Source organism: Leptinotarsa decemlineata, unplaced genomic scaffold (assembly GCF_025532065.1).
Source record: "Leptinotarsa decemlineata unplaced genomic scaffold, Ldec_3_MD MMD2_P_RNA_scaffold_11, whole genome shotgun sequence".
NCBI classification, from domain to species: Eukaryota; Metazoa; Arthropoda; class Insecta; order Coleoptera; family Chrysomelidae; genus Leptinotarsa; species Leptinotarsa decemlineata.
In genome coordinates, this window is record NW_027412525.1 from 3,443,670 (window position 1) to 3,463,144 (window position 19,475).

A 19,475-nucleotide genomic window follows, 5' to 3' on the forward strand; every position below is an offset into this window, starting at 1 on the left:
TCACTCTCTATTTTCGTTTAGTATATATTGTCATTCGGACTATATTGTTTGTATATCACTAATATTTTACTTATTATTCAACCCATATATGCGCCGCCGCCCCCTGGCCGGTACCGCCGCAACCGCTATGTCTCGTCATTTTGAATCTGTAATATCTTCGAAAATATTCATTTAAACTACATGCTGTAAAAAGGGCCATATTGATCTATAATAAATTCCTACAATGTATTTATAAGGTACCTAATTGGATAAGGATTGATGCTGTACCTATTGCTTAAAATCGATTCGTAATTAAACCATTATTTATCAAGGATAAAAATGGTTATTGTCGGTTATCCCTAATAGATAAACATATACGGACTTTTCTGTAGACTTTTTTAAGGTATACAATACTGTAATACATTTTTTATATATCTCGTAGGTTTTAGCCTCAGATATATACTATATATACTTGGTTTGGCGTTTGCAATGTAAGCGCAAAAAAATTTGTTCATTTACGACATCACATTAGAAACTTCTAAAATTATCAGTGTTTCTCTACTATAGTATGCATGTAATATACATATAACCCTTTCTCTTGAATCACTATATTTATTAAAAAAAACGCATCAAAATTCGTTTCGTTGTTTTGAAAATCTAAGCATAGGTACATAGACGGACAGCGGAAAGCGAATTTGTTTTATACCATGTGAGTGATAATTACATTCAATAATAAAGTTAATTTTCATTACATATTAGATAGTGTAGCGGTTCAATATTCTATGTTGTGAAGCAATCCTATGAATGATATCTGATTCACCTCTCAAACGAATGTTTGGAGTACAAACTGAATAGGACAAAGTGTTTTTGTATAATTCAATGTTCATATATGGAAATAGTTGTTTCGAAAGTATTTTTCTTTCATATAATTCAATGTTCATATGAAAATATATAGTTGTTTCGAGAGGCCTTTTTTCAGATTGTGTCTGAAAGTTTCTTTGGAAGATTACTATATTTTTTCGTAAGAAGATGGAGAAGTAGAAAACCAAAATCTTTCATGAAAAGTGAGAAATGAAACTTTCTGTTTTTTTCACCACTTTTATTCATAACTAATGTTGTTACTGCAGTTTCGTGCTATAAGGGCATTTTCAAGCAATAACAATAAACTGAAAATAAATCATAATGCTACGTGAGTCATTATGATTCATTTTCAGTTTATTGTAATTGTTTGAAAATGTTTTTATAGAACGAAACTGCTGTAACAACATTAGATACAAATGAAAGTGGTAAAAAACAGAAAGTTTTATTTCTCATTTTTCATGATATCTCCTAACACGTAGTAACGGCTACATCCATCAATTTTTCAAAATCTTTTTTTCCTAAAAATTGATTTCTCCTAAAAACACACCCCTCTCAATTTATATATATATTTTAAATATTGGCAACTCTGAATAGCATATGACCTAAAAAGTGACAAATGACAAAAAGAAATGACAGCTTCCACTTTAGTCACAAACTTTTAGTGAAAGTATAGAATAACCAAAATTAATTTCGTGACTAAAAGGTTTTTTTTATATTGTTTTCACAAATGATCAATATTTACACTACTACAGAACATCTGATTTATGTATTTAGTGAATGGCTCTATTGTTCATATCCTAATGCAGAACATTAACTTGGAGGATTTCCTGAGGAGTGAAAATTTGAACATGTTTTTATCAATAATAACTCCAACGTAAACGAACATAGGTTCATGATAATACCTCCTATATTATGTAGTGAATACAACCAAAGCTGTCGTCGAAAATTTCAAGTACCACTAAGCGTAATGGGTATCTGCTGCTGCAAGCAGAAGGAAGAAGATTGTGACACGAACATACCCCAACCAACTAACAATCATAATGTTCAGAATGTCGTTCAACCCATTTCACCAGTCAGTACACATTACTCTTACAAGATTCCCAAAGTACCAGATGCTGGCTATGTTGACAGACTAGTTCTCGAAACTTTAGGAGTCATTGCAACACTTGTTGATAAGTGAGTTTCCAGTCATTTTCTCTTATATGAAAGTATAGAGTACTGACCATTTAAATACAATGTAATTTTATGACAAGTCAGGCACTGCTATAATGAAGAGCAGCATATATTTTTTTAACTAGTTGTTCATGGTACCAATTGTAACAAATTTTGGAACAATGTCTCCAAGATATTTAATGCAAACCGGAAGTCATCGAGAGCCTTTTGCAAGCTGTCAAAAGCAGTCTTACATCTTATTCCGAATTTCATTAGTTTGGACTATCATTGTCTAATATAATATAATATGATTTGAAATCCCTGGAAGAACAAATATAATTGAAAATTAAAATGAATAGCTGAAAATAACAATTATAAGCGAAAAAACCCTCAAATGAAATTACTTTAAAATTAAAATCAAGCAAAAAATTGGAAAATTGAACAATTTAAATGAACTAAAAATTTAAAGATTTTAAGCCAAGTTACTTCACGACATTCCGATTGTTAGTATCCACAATATTCTTCAAAGACAATTGTGGATACTTTTTTTAATCAATTAAATATCCTAGAGAATTTGGAATGAAAGAAGAAAGAGAGTGAGAGAGAGAGAGAAAACATATTTCAAAATAAAATATGTTTCTATACACTTGAAGGAAAATCTGAATTGACACAAATAACTGTCCTAACACTTATACAGCGTGACTCACGGTCGATGGTAGGTTAGACGTTTCTGGAAAACGCAAAGCATGATTTTTCTGAAAATTTCACCTCTCACATTTCCTTACCTGTTCTATCAATCTAAAATATTTTCAGCATTGCGGCGTTGCCACTTCTATCAAAAAGTCCTAGCAATTATATTTTTTTAAATGGAACACCCCGTATATTAATACATTTTTGGAATCGCTCTAGTATTTTAATACTTTTTTGTTGATAATGTCCTATACCTATCTCTATCTGTTTTCGAGATAAAAAATAAATTGTGCTAAAAATGGTCCAAAACCCAGCCTTAATTGAAATTAAGTACATCAGTACTCTCAATTCATGAAAAGTTGATAGTTTGGACAAACTCGAAATATTCAAATAACACCAAGAAATCGACTCCATATCATACAGGGCGTGCTAAAATTACTATTATTTCCATTGTGCATAAAAGTATTCGAAAGTTCATTTTTTCAAATGAAACCCCCTGTATATTACTCGATAAATTGAAAGATGGTGAAAAATGCTTCAAGATGATATACATGTCCCTATACCAAAATCGTCAAGTTTTCTTAATAAAGCCGATTTTCAATAACAGTTGTACAAAAAATAATTTTTAAAGAATTTGATTTCTAGGTAGGCGTGAAAATATCAAGTTTATGACAGTTTGGTGACTTTTATAAGTAATTGATAAATGGTTATTGACGGTGTTTCAAAAAATCGCCAAAAATGAATGCAAATATTGATTATTCAAACGAAGTTCTAATGAAATTATTTATTATACACGGACAGTGTGATCAAATCATTGCCAGAACTTGTAGAAAATTCAACCAAATGTATCCTGAATTAACACCAATGAACGAGAGGAAGTTTGTAAGATTACAAAATAATTTCCTTAACTATGGCTCCATGTTGAAAGCGCCTTCAACATTACCAAAACCTGTTACTTCAAATGAGGACAATACTGTTAACGTTTTGGCATATTTTTATGCATATCCAGAAGCTTCCATTCGCAGTGCAGAAAAAGATGTAGGTGTATCACATGCTTTAGTACAACGAATTTTGAAAAATCACGGAATGCATCCGTATAAATTTACCAAAGTTCAAGCTCTAAAAGCAGAAGACTTCGAACGTAGAATGTGAATCCCTTTTGATTCATACACAGGAAGATCGGGAATTTTTGTCAAAAATAATTTGGAGCGACGAATCAAAATTTACGAGGGATGGTATTTTCAATAGAAGGAATAAACATTTTTGGGCTGATCATAATCCTCATGTTACAAAAGAAATGGGTTTTCAAGAAAAATTTGACCTGGATGTTTTCTGTATTCTGAAGAACAATAAAATTAGCTTTTTTATTTATGAAGACACACTGAATGCAGAGAGATATCTCCAAATATTAAGGACGACTGTAACCGATTTTCTTGAAAATTTGCCTTTAGAGGAATATAGGAATTCGTGGTTTTAACTGGACGGAGCGCCAGCTCATTCCACCCAGGAAGTTTCCAGGAAACTTGACGAACTCTTCGACGATCGTTGGTTTCGGCGTTTAGGGCCTCGGGATTGGCCACCGAGATCACCCGATCTCACGCCACTTGACTTTTTTTATGGGGTGTTTTAAAAGAAAGGGTATACAGTACTCCAGTGCCTACCAAAGAAGAATTGCGACTGCGAATAGTGCGGAGTATTGAAGATCTGGATCCCTAGGAAATTGAAAAAGCAACCACAAGTCGCGTACAAAAAAACATTTTAAAGTGTTTAGAATGTAATGAACAACATTTTCAGCATTTATTGTGAAAATGTGATATTTTGTTTACAATTTTGTTATTTTGAATCATCCTATTCTGTTATTGTCTGTACTCTCACATGTTTTAGCCCACAAAATCTTACTTTTTACCTAGAAATGACTGATTTTTGGTACAGTTGTTCCCTGGAAACTTTGAGCCATAGTTAAGGAAATTATTTTGTAACCTTACAAACTTCCTCGCGTTCATTGGTGTTAATTCAGGATACATTTGGTTGAATTTTTTACACGTTCTGACAATGATTTGATCACTTTGTTCATGTGTATTATAAATAATTTCATAAAAACTTCGTTTGAATAATCGATATTTGCATTCATTTTGGAAGATGATTCGAAACACCGTCGATAACTTTTTGTAAATTACTTATAAAAGTAACTGAACTGCTATAAGCTTGATAATTCCACAGCTACCTAAATCCAAATTCTGAAAAAAAAAATAATGTTTCTAGAAGAAGCGACTTTATTGAGAAAACTTGACGATTTAGGTATAGGGACATGATATATCATCTTGAAGCATTTTTCACCATCTTTCAATTTACCGAGTAATATACAGGGGGTTTCATTTGAAAAAATGAACTTTTGACTACTTTTATGCACAATGAAAATAATATTAATTTTAGCACGCCCTGTATGATATGGAGTCGATTTCTTGGTGTTATTTGAATATTTCGATTTTGTCCAAACTATCATCAAAATAACTTTTCATGAATTGAGACTACTGATGTACTTAATTTCAATTAAGGCTGTGTTTTGGACCATATTCAGCACAATTTATTTTTTATCTCGAAAACAGATAGAGATAGGTATAGGACATTATTAACAAAAAAGTATTAAAATACCAGAGCGATTCCAAAAATGTATTAATATACGGGGTGTTCCATTTAAAAAAATAAAGTTGCTAGGACTTTTTGATGGAAGTGGCAACGCCGCAATGCTGAAAATATTTTAGATCGATAGAACAGGTAAGGAAATGTGAGAGGTGAAATTTTCAGAAAAATCATGCTTTGCGTTTTCCAGAAACGTCTAACCTACCATCGACGTGAGTCACGCTGTATACATACGCATATATGAAGCTGAAGTTAATTTGATGGGGAAAAAACTAAAATGTTGATATAATACCTATAACATCTTGGTTACAAAAAATACTGATTCATATGGAAATGGACATTGTGTAAATATTACAACCTAATATCAAAGCACACAACTTAATACAGTTTCATATGTCTAACCAGTTGAATAAAAAGATAAATGAGATTAATTAGGTAAAATGAGAATTATCCTATATTTGGCCCTGAGTATATGATGACTAAAAAAAATAACAAATTATATTCCAGCAAATAATGAAAATTGTATCTATCTATTCAATTCATGTGATGATATCATCCCTTATGCGATGAATTCTGTTATTATACTTTGAAAAAATGTTGCTGATGCAACACCATATTTCATTTTTAGTCTGCTTATCCATGGCACTTTTCATCGGGTTCAGCCTCGTCTTTGTTAGATTCCTGTACGGAAATACTTCTTGCTTCGAGTGTTTTTTAATTTTCATCACGTCATGCTATCGAAGAATTGCACCAAAGCAGCTGATAAACAGTTGTTGTAATTTATGTTTTTGTTCGGCACTCGATGACATTTGGATATACTTTTTTCGATGATGGTTTTTACTTTCATATTCTGATATATAGTAAATGCATTAAACGACTTACCTTAAGGAGGTTCAATCCAAATTATGTGAATATGTTTGTTCTCCAATATATAACTCACTGTAGTATATTCTCGTCCACATGATCGTGGGACGAGAATATACTACAGTGTGTTATATACTGGAGAACAGACATGTGAAATATAATTAATGGATTAAATGACTTACCTTAAGGAGGTTCAATCCAAATTATATGAACAAGTTTGTTCTCCAATATATAACTCAATGTAGTATCACTTTAATGAAATGAATAAAAACCCTTTTGTCTAATTACCACTAGTTGATTTTATTTATACGACGGGTTTTGGATTTGACCCCATTATCAAGTATAAAATTGAAATATGAAGTTTGAAAACTCGGTTATATCGGGAGTTTTCAGGTAAGATGTAAGGACAGGTATTTGAAAAACATGTAGTTGGGCGAACCAGGATACCAACTTTAAACCATTCCTCGAAAATATTAGCTTCCATGTTCTTATGATAGTTAACATTGCAATCCTTAAGTTTTTTCCACATAATTTCAAAGAATTCAGAACTCATCCTTTACTTCCTCCGCAATGCACAATGATTAGTCGATATTCTTTGTTTGGCAGGCATGTTAGGCGTACACATTCTCGAACCATCAGTCCACCCTTTCGTAATTATGTCATGAGTGTCATTCTTAATGATTTTATTAGATGAACATCTAAAGGTATTGGTAATCCTGTATTACGTCGCGTCTTGCGTTCATAAGGTTTGTTTTTGACTATTTTATGTATAGTTGAGAAAGGAATTTCGGTCAAATCTGATGTTGCTTGTAATAGTTTGTTTTCCTCGAAACCAAACTTGAGATGTAGATTCTTATATTTGTTGAAACATACTCTCTGTGTTTCAATATTCAAATGCATCCGAATCTTATTCACTGGTATCTCTTTTTCGCATTGTTCACCATCGCTATTCGAATCACTACACAGGAAAAAGTCTGCGTTGTCATCACACTCGTTATTACTATTAGTACTTGTCCAAGGATACCACATTTTGAACAGATAACAGACATTTTAAGTAATTATAACTGCACGAATATCGAATTTCAACACTCAAATCGCGATCAGTTCCCGAACTGAACATTGACAACACGACGGCTCGCATTCTATTCGTCACCGTAACATGACTTCAAAATTTAATTTTATGACTCTTCAGCCAATCATAAAACTGGGTTAGTTAAAATCATCCAATACGAAACGCCAATTCTTCAGTCCATGTGGACTAGTTAGTAGCGGCTTTATTTCTTTGTATTGGTTTTTTTGGCTTTTGAGGGCGCTTTAAGTATGCACAATACCAGTTACTTCGACTATACATTAAAGTATTTGCTCTGAGAGAACTACAAATTTTCAAAAGAAACATAAGGAATTCATACATCATTTGAAAACATGTGTTTAGTCACTTTCAACATCCTCACTAACAAAAACATCAAAAAAATGTTTTCAAATGTATCAATTACTTGTTTTTGGTATATTGTAGTTCCCTAAAGATGTATAGAGTTGATTTTTGAAATTTATTTGCCTCCTTCCTCTCTTTGGAAGATTCCCAGTTTTTTTTTATCAACGTGGTGAAGTAGAAGATCAAAAACTGTTTTTCCCAAAAGTTAATCTTTCTTAAAAATATACCCCTTCAATTTAAACTATGATAATAAAAATTATGGAAAGCTTGAAATTGATGGAAAAAAGAGTACATTATATTTATTTATAGTTTTCACTAACCCCAACTATCTTTTATAAATTATATTATGAACTTTTATTTTTCAGTGAGCAAGAACCTCCAAATTCAATGCTACTTTTACATAATATTGCTGATAATGAAGAAGGATGGATTCAGGTAGTGAATTCAATGATAAATGTAATTCCTCTCAAGGATCCATTAGGTCCATCTGTTATTACTCTCCTACTTGATGACTGTCCATTGCCGTCCAAGGAGTCAGTTCATAAGGTAATAAATATTAATAGGGAATACGCTTATGTGTCGGTTTGAATATTTTGATTCCAACAAGTACCCCCAATGAAGCTGTGAAAACTTCTTGGAATTACAAATGAAACTTTAACTTCTGCGTGATACAAATTTGAAATACAGAATTTTTAAACCAGCTGAAAAACTTACACTTGGTGCTATCTGATAGACGAATAGATTGTTACTTCCCTTGTAGCCAGTACAAGTAGTGCTAGCGTTTGGGAGAAGTTACTTGAATTCAAGGTCAAATTGTAGGCTATTTTGAAATTTGAATATTTCAAAGGAAAAAGAGTTTAGAAAAATGTCTCTCACTATTAGAGATATCTGATATCTATTGCAATATTCAAAAATGTATAGGTTCAGGTGTTGGAACCTATATTGAATAAACAAAACATTACATCATGAAGCAAATTGCTGAGCACAAAATAGTTTTATTGAAGATAAATGAAACTTCATTAGTAGAACATGCCTTTAACAAATTTCATCAATTCAATTTTGCAAACAGCAGTATCATTAAATTATCAGCCAATATCAAACTTTTCTCGCAAATAAATTGTTGTCGTCTTTTGGTTTCCAATTTGCCGATTTTAAGTATTTATTGCAAAACCATATTTATTGAATTTTTAGAAACATGATAATTTTGAATTATTCTAAGTGCCCAGATTACCCTCAATTTTTAATGAAACTAGAAAACTCATTTTTCTGACTTCAGGTGTACATCCATTTGACTTTGACAGTATCACGATGTTTCAACAAGATCCCACTTGCCATATTCATGTGCTATGCTTGGTACCTGAACTTGAATTTTTCAAGTTCAGTTTCAAGGTCAGCTACCAAATAGAGCACATAAATATGGCAAGTGGGATGTTGCTGAAATGTCGTCATATTTTGTCGTGGTAATGTCAAAGACGAATGGATATACTCTAAGAATGACACTTTAGCATGTGATACTATTCTTGAAGGACCACGCCAGGAGAAATAATAAATCATGTGCCTTAGCAGATAATTTCATTCAGTATGACAACAATATGGATTATAATAATACTTAAATTTTACATACTAAAAGAATCCTTCGAAAAGATTATTTTTAGAAATGGCTGAGATGAATAACGAACAAGCGATTAATAAAAGATCAAACCTCAACAATCTCAGTAAAATTTATATATTCATTTTTTTTTATCAAAAAGAAAAACTGCGATATTAGTGAAACAGTAACTTCCAACAGACCCGTAATTCGTATCAATTCTGTGAATGAGAACAAAGTTACAGCTGCCTTAAAAAAGTTGAGGGATAAATTTACCTGTGGCTACGATAGAATCCCAAGCTTCTAAGTCAAAGATTGTGCTCATGTCCTAGCCAAACCACTCCAAATCATCTTCAATTTTGCATTGAAAACAAACACCTTTCCACAAGTGTGGAAAAATAAGTAAAGTCATTCCCATTTTTAAAACTGGTGAGATAAATGACATGAAAAACTTTCGATCCATCACCTTGCTGTATAACTTTGCGAAAGGCTTTGAGATATGTATCTATGATAGAATATCCCCCAAAGTACAAAATATAATAATTCCTGAACAACATGGCTTTATCGCGAAAAAATAAACTATAACGAATCTAATAACATTTACACAAATGATGAGTTTTGCTTTGGAAAATCAGCTTCAGTTAGACACAATATATACAGACTTCTCAAAGGCGTTCGACAAGTTGGACCACACCATAATCATTTCAAAACTTAATGAGATTGGTTTCGAATCAAATCTGCTGAAATTCTTTTATTCCTATCTCACAAATTGGTCCCAGTTTGTTGAATGCAGAGGACACAAATCTGATGAATACAATGCTACCAGTGGCGCTCCACAGGGAAGCAACCTAGCTCCCCTTCTATTCTCTCTGTTCATCAACGACATAGGATTAGATATAGATTGTGAAATTCTATTATTTGCTGATGATCTAAAGGTTTTTGTGTCATAGAGTCACCTAATGACATTGAAATCCTACAAAATGACATGAAAAAATTAGCTCTCTAGTGTTCTTCAAACAATCTTCCACTCAATTTAAGTAAATGTAAATATACCATCTTTTGTAACAAACATACCACTATTGATTACAATTATTCAATAAATAATTATTTACTGGTAACAACAGACAGCTGCAAAGACTTGGGAGTATTCTTTGATACCAAACTCTCATTTGCACTTCACATAGAGATAAGTGTAACTCCTGCAAAAAGAATGTTAGGGTTTATATTCAGAAATTTTAAAGATTTCAAAAACATGGAAAGTTTTATCACTCTTTACAACTCATTTGTTAGATCTTGTTTAGAATATGGTTGTATTATCTGGTCACCTATATATACTTTCCACATTCAATCACTTGAATCTTCCAACTACGATTTATGAAATATGTAATATACAAACTAGATAATGTCGACCCCAGACTGGGAGCAGATAATATATTTTTGCAGCGTTTTCATTTTCTATCTCTTGAATACAGAAGAATTTAATAATCTTGCATATTCATATACAAACTGGTGAACAATCTTGTTAACTGACCAAAACTACTGTCTAGAGTTTCATGTGCCAAGAATCAGTGGTAGAACCGAACAATATTTTTACCAACCAACATCGAGAACCAATATGTTATTCAAATATCCCTTATTTGCAATGCGCTATAAATTAATTTAACTGTGTCAGAAAGTAAACATTTATTAAACACCATTGAATGAATATATTTAAAAAAGATATAAAAACTATTCTTATTGCGAAGCAACAAATACTCATTTATTTTTTTTTTTTTAATGAAGGTATTCTATTTACGGTATATGTATATTTTTCAACACTTTTATCCTAAACCTGTGTATTATGTTTTGCAAATCATCAAACACTCACTTGAATTTTTTTTTTTTTCTTTAATATTCCATGAATGTATTATTACTGTTATGATATGTATATATTTACTATATTCAATACTGTCATCCCAAAATTGTATACTGTGTCCTGTTATCAGATTATATGTTTACCCATTTACAGTAGAAAGTCACTAATCCGGCACTATTAAAAACCAGAGGGTTTCTGATCATTGGAATGTTCAGATTACTGGATTATAGAAAAAAAGTCATAATATATAATTGTCTTGTGTTTCTGTTTACTTGACATTTTTAACTACACACTATCCTGACTTCAAAACAACAGGTAAATACATAGGCATGTAAACGTGATGAGTTTTGAGGTTAGACTGCTAGTCGACGACGCAGAGACGGAGCGCATAGGGCGAGGGAGAAGGGTGCCGGGTTACTGGACGTATCAGTCTATTGAAGTGCCGGATTAGCGAAATTCTACTGTATATATTACAGTTGTCCTGAAGAAGGCAATGAACACTGCCAAAAGCTTGACATACACTATAACTAAATAGTCCCCTGCGCATGTGTGTGTATATATTCATATATACGTATAGTACACTTTTCATGAGAATTTTTTCAATAGATAAAAACTAGATTTTATCATCTATTGTATTTGGAAAATACAGAAGACATACTAGAGCCACTATTCGAGGTTAAGTGGAAGAACAGGTTATTTTTATTGCGATGAAAATAAACTGAACTTCGCCTTTTATTTTCCTGTAATAGAAAATTTCGTTAAATAAAAACTGTTAACTACCTAATATTGGAAATAATAAAGACGAATTATTATTATTATTTAAAATTATACTTGATTTGAATCGGATTTTTTTTTGATGGACTTCTATACTTCTCGCTCATATGTTATGTTTCATTCAGATTAATTAAGATCCAAAAATGTGATCAAGACAAAAAAAGGCCATGATATAAAAGGAGTATATTTTTGGTTTTGAGACCAGTTCAGGAAATTCAAAGAGATAAAGATAAACAGTATCTCTTTCTTAGTGTTTGACTCAATGATAATTGATTTTTAATGATAAACTAAAACTTTTCAATACATAATAGTAGTAGTAGTATTTATTCACCTTTCAGATCATAATGATTCAAAATCAAATATATTAACAAATGTACAATATAATATATATAAATATCAAACAAAACTTAGTACATGCCTAATATTTTAACACAGTCTGCTAAGTGTTAACACTTCTGTTTACATTTCAAAAAAAATTATTAAATATAAATAAATATATACCTATCAAATAGTACAAACACGATTCAAAACACTACAAGAAAAAAGCAAAAGCAAAAAATCTTTTAATTAAAATAAACTTACGTTTCATGAGTACCTCCACCTTGAGGGTAGAGTAGCAAAGTGACTTCAGACAGGCGATCCCAGGCGTCCCCGCCTCCTCTCGGCGGGGACGCGGGGGATCGCCTGTAAACGCCCCCCGCAATGTTAGCGGTTTGACGCTCATCCAGAAACATAGACTTTATCAAAAACTACTAAGTAATGTGCCTCCTGCCGCCAAAGCTTATGCACACCATTAAATGGTTTTGATATTCAGGTCGCTCAAATGAAAACATAGCTGTCGATGTATTGTTTAGCTAGGTACTCCTGGAAAAAGTTCATGAAAAAACCAGGACAGAATATCTATAGGATGTTTTCTATGCTAGTTTTTTCGTGAACTTACAAACGTTCATGTACATGTCGCTCATGGAAAATATCGAGTGCTTCATAAATCAACCCACCGTGACGGCGGGGTTGATTATGGATAAACTCTAACTGCCGTGATATTACTAGTCAGTGGACTTTTCGAAAGGAACCACTTGAAGTGTTTGTGAGCAAGTCTTCGGATTGAATCCGTATCGGTTCGACCTTTGCTATGTCTCGTAAACGCTTCAATGAAATGTATGGATCGTTATCAGTCACGATACGAAGCACCTTATTCTGCCTCGTCTCAAGTCTCCGCAATGGAGTCCTCTTAAGGCTGCAGCCTGATAATTTGTTTATATATCAGGAGCTTGTTGTCAACACTCAGTTTGGAATTTCGTGCAATGAGAGGGTAGTTGCGTTTAATCGCCGCTCCCGCTCTCTGAATTGCCAGACTCAAGTGCTCATGAAAATTCAAGCTGTTGTCCAGGATAACTCCCAGATACTTCGTACTTTTCTGTTCTTCCACACACTTTCCTTGAATCGTCAATTTCCTGAAGATCTTCACGTCGGTGAATTTCTTCGTGAAATTCGTTTTTGCGAACATTGGAAAGTCATATGTATACAGAGAGTATAGGTGTGGGGATAAACAGAACCCCTGTGGAACACCTGCTTCCACTGAAAAATCCGTGATGATAGCTTTGTGTATTCTCACCCTAAATTTCCGGTTGACCAGATAAGAATCCAAGATTCTTATCACGTATAAAGGCATGTGTGCCGTCCACATTTTTGCGATAAATCCCTCTGTCCAAACAGTGTCAAAGGCTTTATGTAAGTCCAACAGGACCATGACTGTATTATTCTTCTGGTGAAAGGCCTCCTTTATTCCGTGTACAAGTTGGACCAGTTGCGAGGTCGTGTTACGTCCCTGCCTGAATCCAAACTGTTTCTCCAAAACAAGTTTCAGCCTTTTCTCCAGACGGAGAAGTCTGTTCAATAAGATCTTGTCAGCGACCAAGCTAAGTAGCGAAATCAGTCGGTAGCTCTTTCTCTAGTCCTTCGGTTTTCCCGATTTATTAATGGGTATTACCTCCACACGCTTCAGGCAGTCTGGGTAATGTTGCAATCTGAATAATGAAAATAATAATGGTACTTGAATGATTCATATACAATGAAGATAAAATTTGATACCAGTCACGTCATATTTTTCTCTCACTCATGTATCAATGTACTTTGCAACATTTTTTCAATTAATTCAAATATAGACATCAAATAATCGAATAATTATTATCTTTCAGGTAGTTGATATGTTACATCTCTCTAAAGAAGAGGCAATCTCAGGAAGATCAAATTCTCCAAGGCAAAGAAACATTTGTGTTGTACTTGGTTGCATTGCAGAAAAGTTAGCCGGACCAAGGAATATGGAAATATTGAATAATAGTATAATAGATTATTTATTAACTAATTTGGTAAGGATACATTGATTCATTCATTTTGAAAAATATTCTCTGATTTTTAAGTATCAACATATATCACTATACGCAATTCTTAAAGCCTTATAATTCAAAAATCGTCAGCAATGAATAATTTATGAATTCATTCTAGTGACCCAACCTACCTTTGCAGAAGTAGCAGAGCATATATGCCTACATTTTTTTGTCTTAGTATTGTATTAACTTGATACTGATAATAATGACTTCTGATAAAATGCACTCTAACGAAACACACCTATCAGTTTGAATTTCAAAATAGGCAAGTATTTATCTTCCTTAATGCAACACAAAATGAAAATGTGATCTTCATTTTCAAAATGATGCACTGCGTAAAACAAAACCGACACGTCACAACTGCAACGTCTTCATCACGCATGTCTCATTTGTTTGAGAGGCCACTTGAATTTATTTTGTCTCTCAATTTTTTTAATTTTGCGATAATACCTAAGATATCAATTTGAATTGTATGGTTAATGTACATAAAATGCCTAAGATAACTAACATTTTTAATTTGATAAGGATTAATATCATATCCATATGAATAACTTTCCAATCACCACATTATATATGACTTTTTTCTAAACATTAAAATGGGTATATAAGCTCTCAAGGGTACCCAGTAACTCGGAATAGTCAGGGATAATGGAAATTCTTTAAGTAGGAGATAACGTCAGGGAATGACGTGTCCAATACTCGAAAGTCATAAATTTTCACCCATTTCTGGAAATCTCAAATATTTGAATATTTATATTTATCATATCATTCGGAAATATTTAAATTTGTAACTTACTGTGATTTCCTTCCATTTGTTATATTCTTTCATATTGTATTCAGTTGTAAACATCAGTAAAATTTCTTGAGAAGCGTCATTTTATAGAGTATTTGGAATTCTTCTATTCTGGTTTCCTATTCCCCAAAGTTTTGAGGGGCATTTAATATATTTTCAAAGATTCTTTGATGAGATTCAATTAAATTCAAACTTTTTACCATATGATATTGGTTATGATTAGTTTCTTTGTAACACATTTCATTTCATATATTTTTAGTTCATTATATAGCTTTCGTCATTTCCATTTTATTCTGTGCTGGGTTGTATTTACAAGTTTTTGAAACAGCATTGGCTAAAGGTTATTTCAGAAAGATTATTTACTTTGGTTTGTGTAGAGATTATTACATATCTGTCATATTTAACTATATTTAGATTTCATTCTTACATATTAAGACTATTACTTAGACGCACTAAAAAACAACAAATTGGTAAGGAAAAACCTAGAAAAGTTAGGGAATTCAATTCAGTGAGTGCTGAGTATCCTGCTATCCTTGAAAGATAGACATATGCCATTGCAGACTTTTCTGTAGACCTAGAAAAGAAGAACAATATGTTGTAAATTGTTTTATTATTTCTCATTGGTAGCATTTTCATTATATTTCAACCAATTCATTAATTAATCAAATACATAAAAAAACATTCCTATTGAATGCACCTGTTGGTGAAAACTGTATGAAAATCTGTTCGGTAGTCTTGTAGGAAATATGATATGATATGATGATAATACAGGAATTTTTTTGATGAACTTGCAAGAAAAGTGAAATTTCATCCATTATTTCAAAGAACTTGGGCGGATTCTCATGTATAAATTATTTTTAGGACCAACAAACAGATCCAAATGTTATATTATTTTCTTTGATAGCATTGGAGAAATTTGCTCAAACCAGTATCAACAAAGTACGCATAATGGAAAAGCTTAAAAATTTCGAAACGTGTCCTATATCAGATTTGGAAAGTTGGAAGGAATCGAGTCATTATGTCAAAAGGCAAGTCGGATTTTGTGTGCAATGGATGCTTGATAATCTATGTAAGTGATCTTTTTTAATCCGCATTTCCATAACATTTTCCAAGTTCAGTAAGAATTCTGGCATAAGGAAATAACATTTGGGCTCTTGTACAAAATAAGATGTAATTGAAGACAGTTTCCAATTGTATTATCTTAAACTGATATAAGGAAATGCATTTGGGCTCTTGTACGAAATAAGGTGTAATTGAAAACAGTTTCCAATTGTATTATCTTAAACTAATATAAGGAAATGCATTTCGGCTCTTGTACGAAATAAGATGTAATTGAAAACAGTTTCCAATTGTATTATCTTAAACTAATATAAGTAAATGCATTTGGGCTCTTGTACAAAATAAGATGTAATTGAAAACAGTTTCCAATTGTATTATCTTAAACTAATATAAGGAAATGCATTTCGGCTCTTGTAGGAAATAAGATGTAATTGAAAACACTTTCCAATTGTATTATCTCAAACTAAAATATTGAACAGTTTGAATATTCATACTCATAGAAACTTCATTTTTCTATACATATAAAATTCTTGTCATACTTCCTTTCAGTTATAATGAATAACAATTTTGCTGCTACTTGAGAGCCGCATTTGTCCATTTCTTCTAAGTTTCCGTAAAACACCACAGTCTCAAGAACTTATTTTTTCGAAGATTCTATAACTTTCTACTTTGCCACAGTTTTGTCACAGCCCCTTATGCCCCTTGAGAAATTATCACTTATAGCCCCCTAACGACCCTGAGAGATGTATTTTGACCTGTCAGACCAAAGCATCCAGAGGGACACAAGGTAATATATCCAGTGGGGTCCAATGACTAATGGATCATTAGTCCATTAGACCATTAGTAGGGATATGAGGGATAATTTCTCAAGGGTCTTAAGGGGCTGTGAGAAAACTGCGGCACAGTAGAAAGCTATAGAATCTCCGAAAAGTTGAAGTGAAACCTCAAAATGGATGTTCCAACTTATTTTTTCTTTACACTCATCTTTTCTTGAGAGTCGATTCAAAAATCTTGTTTCTCATTCCTATTTTCTTCTGGATATGATTTAGAATATGTCAACGCTATTTTCCTGATTTGTTGGGCGTGATATGAATGTTTTTATGCCCTTACAACTTGAGCTTTTCGTCGGTTACCTCATCGCCTTTGATAATGTCAACCTAAATCGTTTTCACACAGTTACATCCTTTGGATTGTCCAATAATTGTTTGCCTCTTGTGAGTAACCTATCAAAATTCTGAGCTGATCTCATCTCTGTTGAAGCTTGAATCAGTTTCTCAATTTTTGTTTTCAATTAGTCCTTTCTAAAGATTTTCCTTTTGCGTTCTCAGGTATGATTTCCCAGTATTCTTTTTGTTTCTTATGAGTCCCTTTCCTCCTGGTTCAGGTCCTATATCATTAGTCATAGTGGATCTGACATTGATTCTATTAAAGTAGAAGTAATTCATGATTTAAATGAAACTTTTCTCTGGTAACAAATTTGTCAAAATCTTACCTATTTGTAACTCAAAAAATATATAATCAATATCCTTCCATCCAGTTTGAACTAATGAGATCATTTATAAAAACTTCACAAAATGTATAGGAGACTGTATTGATGAAAAGCTCACTTGGAATAAACAGTAGTTTGTTGAAATTCATCAATAATATTCTGGAAGGTTATGTGCTTAATAAGGTAGGAGAAAACTTTTTACTTCCTTCCAGAATTTCATGAAGCTTTTTACAACTGTGACATACAGTGCATTTCTTTAATGCCACCCCCTTTTATTTTTTGAACGGGTCAACTCAGAAAATTGAAATTTGGGATAATGAAATTAATGCATGTATACTTTATTTTGAAGTGAAATTGACAGATAAAATTTTCAAGATGGCGACTGGGCGCCTAAGAAACGACAAAAAATGTCAGTACGACAATGAACATCATTGTTCAGTTTTACTAGTTCGGTTTTACTAGTAGAAAGGTACCATGTCAACAATCTCGTAAACAGGTCAATTCTCGTCCATTAGAAGAAAAAAAAAAGAGATTTTTATTTACGGTGCGATGCATAACCAAAAGGATTTTCAATGAACGTTTTCCGAATCGTCCTATCTGTAGAAAATATTTGAGGGAACTTGTATCTAAATTCACAACTACCGGTAGTGTACATAACAAAAAGTGAAATGGTGGTAAATCCTGAACAGTCTACTTATTCCGTCGCGAATGTTTGTGAGGTGTCTCCTTTTACTGTGTGGGGACTTTTGATGAGTAATAGGTATCATCCATACAAAATTAAAATGGTACACCAATTAACTGAAGATGGTCCTGATCAAAGAACAAAATTCTGCGAAATTATGACGAAAACCATTGCAAGACATCCTATCTATCTCCACAATATTTGTTTTAGTGACGAATGTACATTTTTTTCAAACGGCAATGTACACAGACAAAATTGTCGTTATTGGAGTGACACCAACCCTCACGTTTTCCGGGAAACACATACCCAATATCCATATTATTATATTATTATTAAATATTTAAACAGTTTTAATCTTCCTCTTTGAAGATGATCACTTGGTGATTGAAACACGTGTCGAGGTGTTAAAAATAACGATTTGGTGTTGGGAAAAAACTCCAGTAATATTTAATAACAAGACTGATGAAAAATTAATTTTAAAAATAAATTTAACCAAAATAAAAAAAAAATCAACAGACATATGAAAATACACAGAGAGGATGCATTTTGATGAAGGTTTGTAAAGTATATCAGTACCAGTTCTTTCATCAAAGAACTGACGACATTTACATCATGAGTAGGTACTTTTGTGCAATATAATATATACAATAATATTTGAAAATAGGACGTGTTTATTAGTTGGCATTGGTATTAGTGACCTCAACAATAGCTATATTATGAATAAGCATTGATTTTTGTGCATGATGCATTTGATAACAGAATATTCCAGAGATCACTAATAAATGTCATTCGACGAAGACCAACGAGGGGGCTAAACACTTCTTCGTCAGGTTTGGAAGGAAAATAATTACAAACTGAGCAGATGTCCTTCGGAGAACACAATATATATCCCATCAGACCCAGCAAAAACATTTTTGAATTTATTTGGGTGATTATTGTCAGAAGAATTCAATAAATCAAATAATTTATCAAATTTTTCAATTAAGTCTATTGTTGCCATGGCATCTGCAGGAAGAGCCCCCAAACTCACATAAGTATTCATTGCACTAGCTACTGTGTTACTAAGGACTTGGGTAGCAAGTTTGACTTTAATTTTTTCAAAATTTGTAGGACTAATATGTGAAGATGTGAGTTTAGGTGCACATCTATTGGTTTGTTTTTTAACTTGCTAAAAAAACATGTCTATAAAGGACCTTGATGTTTTCTTTTCATCAAAACAAAAAAAACGTT

The 19,475-nt window shown here is 32.4% G+C and overlaps 1 protein-coding gene across 1 annotated transcript in view; it reads left to right on the forward strand.

The window, feature by feature from the left end:
* The first annotated feature begins 1,459 nt into the window (after window positions 1-1,459).
* Window positions 1,460-19,475, forward strand: part of LOC111514993 (RING finger and SPRY domain-containing protein 1) — a 46,683-nt gene continuing 28,667 nt past the window's right edge. The window contains exons 1-4 of the mRNA XM_074169870.1: window positions 1,460-2,016; window positions 7,984-8,164; window positions 14,034-14,204; window positions 15,877-16,084. Coding sequence (XP_074025971.1) covers window positions 1,733-2,016; window positions 7,984-8,164; window positions 14,034-14,204; window positions 15,877-16,084 — 844 coding nt within the window. The 5' untranslated portion in view covers window positions 1,460-1,732. The remainder of the gene's footprint in view (window positions 2,017-7,983; window positions 8,165-14,033; window positions 14,205-15,876; window positions 16,085-19,475) is intronic.